The sequence below is a fragment of the Stylophora pistillata genome, chromosome 11, assembly GCF_964205215.1.
Source record: "Stylophora pistillata chromosome 11, jaStyPist1.2, whole genome shotgun sequence".
NCBI classification, from domain to species: Eukaryota; Metazoa; Cnidaria; class Anthozoa; order Scleractinia; family Pocilloporidae; genus Stylophora; species Stylophora pistillata.
This window is the reverse complement of record NC_142529.1, coordinates 1,137,735-1,147,904: the sequence shown is the minus strand read 5'-3', so window position 1 is coordinate 1,147,904 and position 10,170 is coordinate 1,137,735. Positions and strand designations below refer to the sequence as shown.

At 39.9% G+C, this 10,170-nt stretch overlaps 2 protein-coding genes across 2 annotated transcripts; both read left to right on the top strand.

Annotated features, from left to right (window-relative positions):
- Nucleotides 1-16: 16 nt before the first annotated feature.
- Nucleotides 17-2,218, top strand: LOC111323923 (TM2 domain-containing protein 1). The gene is made up of 6 exons (XM_022927372.2): nucleotides 17-211; nucleotides 347-423; nucleotides 520-598; nucleotides 689-780; nucleotides 893-966; nucleotides 1,838-2,218. Exons 1-6 carry the CDS (start codon nucleotides 75-77, stop codon nucleotides 1,940-1,942), a joined length of 564 nt encoding a protein of 187 aa, XP_022783107.2. The 5' UTR covers nucleotides 17-74; the 3' UTR covers nucleotides 1,943-2,218.
- Nucleotides 2,219-7,235: 5,017 nt separating this feature from the next.
- On the top strand, nucleotides 7,236-9,520 carry LOC148719600 (uncharacterized). Its single transcript, XM_088739110.1, has 4 exons — nucleotides 7,236-7,976; nucleotides 8,366-8,606; nucleotides 9,081-9,106; nucleotides 9,227-9,520. Exons 1-4 carry the CDS (start codon nucleotides 7,569-7,571, stop codon nucleotides 9,518-9,520), a joined length of 969 nt encoding a protein of 322 aa, XP_088595236.1. The 5' UTR covers nucleotides 7,236-7,568.
- The last annotated feature ends 650 nt before the right edge of the window (nucleotides 9,521-10,170 follow it).

Sequence of the window (10,170 nt, the reverse complement as noted above, 5' to 3'; positions counted from 1 at the left end):
CATACGGTCAGCAGTTTCACAAAAAAAAGAAGTAGAAATCAATATGGCTGCCGTCAGTTAAAATCTTGCAGTACATGTACAAGGCTTTTTCCGCAATGATTCCTTGTTGGAAACATTATATACAAGCAATTTTTGTCTTAATTTTTTCAAAATGGGTAACTTCGACTGGAAATGGAGAGAAAATAGCCTGCCGTGATCTTTTTATGGGACAGTATCCTTTTCAAATCCAATGCCCCCTTAATTAACAGCTACGTCGTAGTGAATAATACTGAAAGGCCTATTTCAATTGGTGCGTAGGGAAAAATATAGAGAAATCTGTTTAATTTTTATTCCTTGACGCTCCTAGATATTTTTGTCCCGAGCCCGAAATCGATTCGTCGACTCAGGCGGCTGTTGGCTGCACCAAGAATCACTCGGTCGAAGGTAGGAAATGAGCTCAGCATATAAAGTGATGATGAATCAAAAAAATTTCTAATGCCGTTCAAAATAGCACATAATCCTTTTAACTTTCTACCATAGTGAAATGCAGCACTGTGCCTGTCGAAAGAGATGGTCGAAACATTACTGAATGTATTCAAAATGTATCATGCCGTTATACGTAAGTCTGCTACAATTATTGCATTATATTTTTAATAGTATGCTCTAAAAAAAAATTATTCATCGAAAAATCTTGTTGTTTCACTTTCAGCAATGACCACTCGTATGAAACCGCTCTTTTGTTATCAGTCTTCCTTGGCATGTTTGGAATTGATAGATTTTATCTTGGATATCCAGCAATAGGTTAGCTTATCAGTATTTGTGTGGAAGTCAGTTATTAAATTTGTTCCTGATTATAGAATATATTGGTGTAATTAAGTTGATGACAATCTTGTTCTTCAAAATCTTTCAACAGGACTTTTAAAGTTTTGTACACTTGGTTTCTTCTTTGTATTTCATCTTGTAGATGTTATTTTGATTGCAACACAGGTAAATGAAACAGTTACCAGTTGATATATGCAATATTGATCAAGTGTGAAGTCAAAATGGCTGGATACTGGCCAAGTTCTTTTTTTGCATTTGTAAAAAGAAAGACAGAGTCCATAAAAAGGCAAAAAAAAAAAAGAATGAGGCTAATATCCAGCCATCTTGTGTAAACAAGCTTGGTCAATAAAGGATTTATTATATAGCAAAAAGATTTTGCATCAGTAAGAATCAAGAATGACTTATTGTGAGAGTCGGGAAAGAAAGGCAACAGTGTTTGTGGCAAATAAACCCATGGGGGTTTTCTTTGTTTTGATTGTCTTCTGTTGCTTTTTGTGACTTCATCACCAACATTGTCCAAAAGTTACGAACTTTGTAAGTCTGCTCCATGCACTTTCTTTCTTGCACAGGATCAAAGTGGGCAGTCCTGAACTGGCAAGATGGGCCCATCTTGCTTGTTCAGGTAGCCAATTAGAATACAGGATCTACTTCATATTGCCAATGGGTACCGCCAGCCATATAATAAATTAATTTAAACATTAGATAAAACAGTGTAATTCTTTGAAATACTACTTTGTTCTCACTGTCTCATCCCCCACTCCCCCCACCCCCCCTTTTCACTTCGTCCCAGGTGTGTAGTGTCCAGAAACCCAGAACTGTCAGGGAATCCTGAAAAATTAATACAGAAGGGGGAAGGAAAGTGTTGTAACTTTTAATGGACTTGTAGCCCATCTGGGGGAGTAGCCATGCTTTTTAATGTTATCTTCTTTAGAAACTATGATAACCTTCAGCAGATGTACAAGACAGTCAATTTTTCTTCAAAGTTAGCACTGAAGCATCTTAACAAATTATTTATGTCTTGTGTTTTGTTGCTTAGGTGGTTGGTCCAGCTGATGGTTCAGCATATATCATTGATTACTATGGCCCTCGCTTAGATCACATATCTAGAGACTTGGATACATTCAACAAAACAGGAGGTTAAAAAAAAAAACAATATACTCTCCTCTGATTTTCAGCTATAAATACAAGTGTTTAGTTTAGTCGTATTAATGCAAATGAAATAAAATGCTAAATTGTAATATATATATATATATATGTGAACTTATTAAAAGTTTGTTACAAATCTTTTTCTTTTTTGTGTTTAGTAGAATCATTTATTTTGTAGTACTGTCAGCTGTACAAAGTCATATTGTAAATTGTAATTTACCGGTTTTGTATGCAATTTGTAATATATCTGAATAAAGCTTTTGGGAACAAATTCTTAACATAGTTTACTACTGTGAAATCTTTGCACGTTTTTCCCTCCGTTGCAGTACTATTTGGGTTCTTTATTCACGTGTCATAACAAGTGATTAATCGCTCATTTTTGTCAATTTGTTTTTTTTTTTTCTCTTGTTGGTCAGCTTATCAACGGCTCGTCATTTACAACTTTTTTCGTGATATTCCAACATCTTGCGTGTTTTTTTACCCCAACCAATTAGAAGTTGCAGTTGTATTGAAATAGTAAATTATATTTACCGCTATGAAAAACGATAGGGTTTGGAATACCCTCCCGGACAGCATAAAGGAGGCCTCCAGCCTTGAAGCTTTCAAAGAAAAACTGAAGATAAACAAACTGATCTTGAGCAGTATATCTTATTCAAAGGAATCTTCATCAATTATGAATAAGGACGATATTTATAAATATTTCTGAACTAATTATTGTAATACTAGTAACTTCTATATATATGTACATATTTCTATTTCTTAAGTGTAAAGTTTTAAATTAGTTAACAGGTCCACATTAGGACTTTAGTCTTGCCTACCTAGTAACCTGCTTTATCAAATAAACCATGTATGTAGGTAGGTAGGTAGGTAGGTGGGTAGGTAGGTGGGTGGGTAGGTGGGTGGGTAGGTGGGTGGGAAGGTGGGTGGGTAGGTGGGTGGGTAGGTGGGTAGGTAGGTGGGTAGGTAGGTGGGTAGGTCAGAAGTTCTTTTCAGACTAATGAGCAACCAGGCACTTTTAAATGCGCTCGTGCACGATGCAAAACGTGTCCTTTCATTCACAACACTGATAAAATATCGGGACCTAAACGATGCATTAAGATCACCGATCACTTCACGTGCACCTCCGCTAATGTAATCTATTGCATAACTTGCACTTATTGCAAAAAGATATACATCGGCGAAACAGGCAGAAGACTAGGTGACCGATTCCGAGAACACCTTCGAGACGTGGAAAGGAATGACAAGGACACATCGAAACCAGTCGCTAGACATTTTAATTTACCCAATTATTCTAAGCAACATATGGCAATCTGCGGTCTTTCCTTGCACTTAGGTGGCACGGAAAGCCGTAAAAATCTTGAACAAAAGCTCATCTTTCAAACCGGCAGTCTAAGGGCCTGATTACATGAGCCGGGCTGGCCCGGTTAGCCGGGCTGATTTCTTTTGTTTTCACGCTTTGGCGAACACCAAAACAAAAGAAATCAGCCCGGTTAACCGGGCCAGCCCGGCTCATGTAATCAGGCCCTAAATCCCACAGGGATCAATGAACGCTTTTCATTCCACTAATTTATTCATGTTTTTCTCGTTGCCATGCACCCACCAATAACGTAGCTCCATTTTCTGCCTTTAAAAGCACACACAACCCACAATTCCTCTATTCGCTCCGACGAAGGGCTAACGCTCGAAACGTCAGCTTTTGTAATCATTACGGTGGCCAATTTACCATTTCAACTTTGTTGATATATCCAAATTATTAGGTAGGTAAGTAGGTAGGTAGGTAGGTAGGTATGTATGTATGTATGTATGTATGTATGTATGTATGTATGTATGTATGTATGTATTTATGTATGTTTGTATGTATGTCCGGGTGAATCAGAGCGCGCGAAATGATGCTGTATTTCTTATTTCTGTTTTTCTTTGGTTAATCGATGAGATAATGTGCCAGATTATTCGCTTCTTTTTATTTTCTTTTTTGTGATTTTTTTTTTCTTATTACTGTTGTTGTACTTCTTATTAAATGGAAAATCTAGTCTACTGCAACGGGTTCGTAAAGGGAAGCAACGTGCCCAAGGAAGATGAAAGTATGTATTGTATCCATTGCACCTGCTGCATGCGCCCCTTGGTAGCGTAAAGAACCACAGCTCGAAATGAAAATTTCATAGTTACCGAAAGTTAGCCTTATGGCTTAGTTGTATTACTCTACAGCATTCATCTACCTCTGAGAAAGAGTTAGACCAGGCCCACTCTATCAGAACGGGCTGTACATATCCAACTCTACAAATATCTCCAGCAAAACAAGATTTTGAGCCCTTATCAGTGCGGGTTTCGGAAGTATCACTCGACAGAATTCGCTGCTCTTAGTTTTTCTGATAATATTCGAAGGAACATGGATCAAGGTCAATTAACTGGTGCTGTGTTTATTGACCTTCGCAAAGCTTTTGACACTGTGAATCATGCGGTACTTCTGGACAAGCTTTCCAATTTGGGGATTTTGGATAAAGAGCATGGCTGGTTTACGGATTACTTGTCGAACCGCACCCAAGTTGTAGAGTTTCAAGGGGTGACTTCTACTTCAGAAGCCGTCTCTACTGGAGTGCCTCAGGGTTCTATTCTCGGGCCACTATTGTTTATTCTACACATTAATGATTTACAGGAAGTAGTGTCCGATTGCAATATTCTGATGTACGCCGATGACACTGTTCTATACTGTTCATCCTCTCAAGCCTCTATCATTCAAGACAAGCTGAATGCTGAACTGTCTAAAATTGATGACTGGCTTTCTTTTAATAGTCTGTTTGTTAATGTAACAAAAACTGAAGCTATGCTTTTCGGAACCGCCCCTAGATTATCTGCTGTTAACTCCTTTTCTATTACTTTAAATAACAATGTAATTAAGCGGGTTTTTCATTTCACTTATCTAGGTATAGTTTTTGATGACCGCCTTAGCTGGAATGAGCAAATAAAGCAACTAATTTCGAAGGCGGGAAAACGCATAGGAATGCTCGGCAGGCTTCGTAGAAGCCTTACTAGAGAGAGTGCAAATGTAGTGTATTGTAGTCTAATTAGGCCAATTTTAGAATACTGTGTATGTGTGTGGGGCTGTTGCGGGGAAGGTCACAAACAAGACTTTGAAGCCCTCCAAAACCGGGCTGCTAGGATAGTGGCTAGAACTGTGCGCAGCAAGCAGGCAATGGACGTTCTGAAATGGCCCACGTTGGAGGAGCGCCGACGTAAATCTGTCTTTAAACTCGTTAAGAAATGCCTGCAAGGTCAATGTCCCCAGTATTTTAAACAATATTTTAAACGTAATAATACAATCCATGCGCGTGCTACTAGACAAAGCAACCTCTTACATCCGCCTGCTGTGAGAACTGAGATTGCAAAAAGATCCTTCTATTATTATGGTTGCACTCTTTTTAACGAATTATCTTAATGATATTTCGTGTTATACATCTTTTAATCTTTTACTTGTAAATAGTTCTCTATTTATATTATTACCTGTTTTAGTGTAATGTTTTAATGTTGTTGCTCAGGGCTCCCATTGATAACAGACAGCTTTTTGCGTCTGAAGGGGCTACCCTGAGCCTTATAAATTAATAAAGGTTTTCATTCATTCATATCAGCGCCGCTAGGCGCGTGTTTCTCCGTCCCCGAGAATATTTTAGACGAATCGGGAAATGTACGAGGGTAGGATTTATCCGCTGGTAGGATTTATGATGCATGGCCGATTGATGATGCATACAATGAAGTAACAACTTGGAGAAAAAACAGTTTCTTAGTTCCATACGGTAAAAATGGTCGCGCCTTTATTGACCAGTTAACGAAGCACACTGACGATTGGAACAATTGATCACCCATGCAACACCTTGCGCTAAAAGCCGCTATTATTCTTCTCGCTGTTGCGCTACAAAAGCCTGGTCAGAGGTCGAAAGCAAAGGAACATTAAGAATGTCTTGAGAAACGATTAATACTGTGGAGAAATGGCAAGATTGAGTCCCTATTACGCGAAGGGCCTGATCCAACGGCGCTTATCAAAGTCGAACAAGAATGCTCCACCAAATAATGCACGCATTTTTGCAAAGTTGGTCATGAAGGGCCAGATTAATTCGGCCCTACGATATCTCAGTCAGGATGATAGCGGAGAAGTATTACCGCTGACCGGCAATGTTGTGAGACAGCTAAGGGAAAAATGCCCTGATGCGCAGAGGGCCAAGCTGGGGTCGATGTTGTTCGGACCTGTGGAAGATATATCTGACCTAGTTTTTCAAGGGATTAATGGAGAGCTTGTGAGAGAAGCTGCATAAATAACTAAGGGGTCTGGCGGCCCCTCGGGTGTGGACGCCAATGGCTTCAAGAGGATTTTGGCGTGCAAGTCTTTTAAGAGATCAAGTATCAACCTATGTGAGTCTTGCTACACTCACAAGAAGACTGTGCACGGAATTTTTTGATCCGCTGACCATTGAACCTATCGTAGCAAGTCGCCTTATTCCGCCTGACAAGGGTAACGGCGAGGTGCGCCCGAGGTGTGGGCGAGGTGACTACTAGAAGAAAAATTGGCAAATGCGTCGCAAGAGTCACAAAACAAGATGCGATCAACACTAGTGGGGCCATGTAGGTCTGCGCTGGTCAGAAGAGTGGCGGAGAAGCTGCAATACATGCCATGCGCAATATCTTTGAAGGCAGTGAAACTGATGCCGCCTTACTAGTTGACGCCTCTAACGCCTTCAATTCACTAAACAGAGTGGCCGCGCTTAATAACATCAGAGTGCTATGCCCATTGATCGCCATCTATGTAACTAACACTTATCAAGTTCCTGTGCGCCTTTTTGTGGTTGGTGGTAGTGAGCTTAATCCTGCAGAAGGAACCACACAGGGAGACCCCTTAGCTATGTCAATGTAGGCAATTAGTCTACAACCGTTAATGTCGTTACTTCAAAATCAAAGCACTGCAAAACAATGCTGGTTCGCGGATGACGTTACTGGAGCAGGATCCCTAGTAGAGGTTAAGCAATGGTGGGATGAGTTGAGAGAGGCTGGTCCGACCCTTGGATACTATCCTAACTCCAAGAAATGTTGGCTTGTTGTTAAGCCGGAAAAGGAAGGCCGCGTGAAGGAGGGACGCAAACACCTTGGCGCTGCGCTGGGCTCTCGTCTTATCTTGAGCAATATGTGGGTAGCAAGGTAGAAGATTGGGTGAAAGAAGTGACGAGGTTGGCGGAGTTTGCAAGATCACAGCCACAAGCTAGTTACGCAGCATTCACATTTAGGCTTCGACACCGGTGGACGTACTCTATGAGAACAATGCCGGATATTGCAATTGATACCTACGATATAACACCAAGAAGAAAAATCAAGGAACAAAATTAAATAGCAATTAAATAGCAATTCTATCTCCTTCTTAAAAATTATTTTCGTATACAAATCAAATATCCTTGTTACGTTCACACCGTTAAGAATGGAGATGATTACTTTCTGTCATTTTTTTTTCGGTATGTCATGCGGGCGTAAAAACGTGCAAAAGGCATCAGAAACTATTTTCGTGTGTGGTATGAGGCATTCTGTGTTTCGTTCAAATCGTGAAGTGTGTACTGATTTTAGGATATGAGTCAACAACTACATTCATGTTATTTTTCATGTCTCAAAACCGAACATCGTTCTCTTTTCCCGGGGTATTCTCCACAGCTTCTACACCACAAGTAAAATTCGTTCATAAGGGCTCCCAAATCGACCGCGGCTTGAATGACATTCCTTCGACAGATTCAAACTGGTCGCCGAACACAGAGTCACCAACAAAGTTAGTAGAAACCAGCCCATCCATGGCTTTGTTAAGTCTCACAACGAGTTCTATTGGTGTACTGTTACCAGTTTTTCTCCTGGCAGTTTTTCTTTCGTGTGTTGTGTGCGTCTACCACTGGCACAGCGTCAGAGAACGAAGATTAGACTTAGAAGACGAACGAAAGAGGAGAAATCGGATCGGCTCCGATTTTGACCCTGGTTGTACTTTGAGAACTTTCAAGCCAGTTGATAAGGTGAATGCCAACCATACTCTTTCATCTTTTTGCTTGGACAATTCGCTCCATTTTATTGTTTTAAGCGTCAGTACCTGACCTTTTTTTCTTGCTAAATTTATTGAAGTCAATCCGGCTTTACGGGCAAAGGAATATTAATTAATAACTTCGCAATATTTTATATAACTTACTAATAAATAAGGAAGAAAAGATTTCGGTGTAAACCCTTTCTATTTAAAAGTAAAGTATTAATCGCAAAGGTAAACTGTTGTTTTACCAGCTGTTGTTTTCATCATCAACCAACTGTACGCATGATGAAGTGTGAGGTTGGATGGAAATCTTGCTTTGAACAACATCGAGAGATTATGTAATCTGTATATAAACAGCGTTATAAATGTCCTCCTCTCAAGGCTCAGAAAGTTCGAATGTACCCATGGAAGTCCACAAGAATTCAAGACTTGCCTGATATCAGTAACAACGATGGATTTGAGATTCCCATCTCACTTGAAGCGAACAGCAAAGCAGGTTGTTTCCATGGTCACAGTCGCCGTCGTTTAGCCATGGGTCACATTTCAGTGCCTTACGAGAGACCCGAACTGAAAAGGGACCTCGTTCATAATAGCACTGCTGCATCCACTTCGGAGCTATCAGGTAAAGTAATAAACCCATGAGGGACTGGTCATTAATTATCGCCTAAGGCAGCGGGGGGGGGGGGGGGGTGGGGGTCGAAGAATTTTGTCGTGTCACGATCTCATTTACCTGACCCCCCCTCCTTTTAAGGCTCTTCAACATTCTTATGATTCCTCCCTCATCGGCGGTCAATTTTTTACCATCTCCTTTTTTCGCCGAAACTGACCCCTGCTCATTTCCCCCTTAAAACCATGTGATTCCCCCGAAAAAATTTCCAATGCTTTTCCCCCGTAATAATAATAATAACTGGTCCCAAGGAGAATTTCGAGTAACATTTCACTCATGTTTCTTTACAATGTTTTCCCTTTGTTTAGTTTTGCCTTTCTCCTCATTTCCTCGTCGTTTCTTTCTTTTTCTTTTCATTCGTATCTTGTCGATGACGTTGGGACTTTTTTCATTTTTCATTTGTTCTTTTCTTGCATCGTTTTACGACAGTGTTATTGTACTACATCAGGCGAAAGGTACAGTAATCCTGATGGATGACTTGAAATCGACTATAGCAGGCCAGAACTTTGTCAAACAACCTTGTTAATTTATCTCAATTTTTGCCAGTTCGAATTCCTAATCATGTATCAACGTAGCAAAACTGCAAAAGAAAAGATTTGTTTAGTTTGGAACTGAAAAAATTTCACATTGTTCCTTCTCCCTTTCCGTCAGAAACTGATTTCAGTTTGAAGCTCTCATCGTCAAGGTCAGCAGACACTCCCACCAACAGCTGCGTAGTGGCTTCCATAGAGAAAGAAAAAACTGGATTGGCTGATGAATGTTACGTCACTGACATACGAGAAGAAGCAATTCATTTGACACACTTTGATGTGGATGGGCAAGTAGTGGTGGAAACAGTTAATGGTTCGTTGTTGGAATACTGGGTATAAATTTAATAGCATTAATAATATGACAATCCAGCTCTGACGAAAAAAAAAATGTGTGTTAACTTGATTAAGGTTCATTTCAAGTTCAAACTTACATTTATTTTCCATTAAAATTGTCAATGGTTGTTCAGTATTAAATTTTACTGCATTTGTTACCTCTGCTATCGTTTATTTCAATGGATGTAGATTTTAATAAGCTTCACTTCACTTAACTCTAGTATATGTTGATTAAGCCCAGCCAAGCCTCTAAGCCACATTAAATTTGTACGGTTCCTAGAAACTACCCTCGAGTTGGCCGGAACTGAATGATAATAAAAATAGGCAGTTCGGACATAGGGCTACCCTGCGAGCAGAGCCTTTTCTTCTTTTCTTCTTCTTTTCTTCGATTCGAGGACGGGTTAAAAAGGCTCTGCTCGCAGGGTAACATAAGGCTACTGCTACCGCATCTCACATAATTCTGAGTCTAAATCAGACTTTATTCTCCAAAATAGAATCGGAAACTTTGGTCCAAAATCGGATACTCTCCTCCGAAATCAGATATCATGGCGTCCGAAATTATGAACTTTTCAAGACGGTGAAAGGAAACAACTTAGTCGACACTTTTTTTTAGCACGCTTCATGTTCAGTGCGCTTTTCTCATTTTATTTAGGTTT

Coding starts and splice junctions, on each gene's coding strand:
- LOC148719600 (XM_088739110.1), top strand. CDS start 7,569: ATGTTATTTTTCATGTCTCAAAACCGAACATCGTTCTCTTTTCCCGGG. Junction 7,977..8,365: donor CTTTCAAGCCAGTTGATAAG/GTGAATGCCAAC, acceptor CCTCCTCTCAAG/GCTCAGAAAGTTCGAATGTA. Junction 8,607..9,080: donor ATCCACTTCGGAGCTATCAG/GTAAAGTAATAA, acceptor GTTTTACGACAG/TGTTATTGTACTACATCAGG.
- LOC111323923 (XM_022927372.2), top strand. CDS start 75: ATGTACAAGGCTTTTTCCGCAATGATTCCTTGTTGGAAACATTATATA. Junction 424..519: donor CAAGAATCACTCGGTCGAAG/GTAGGAAATGAG, acceptor TTTCTACCATAG/TGAAATGCAGCACTGTGCCT. Junction 781..892: donor TCTTGGATATCCAGCAATAG/GTTAGCTTATCA, acceptor ATCTTTCAACAG/GACTTTTAAAGTTTTGTACA.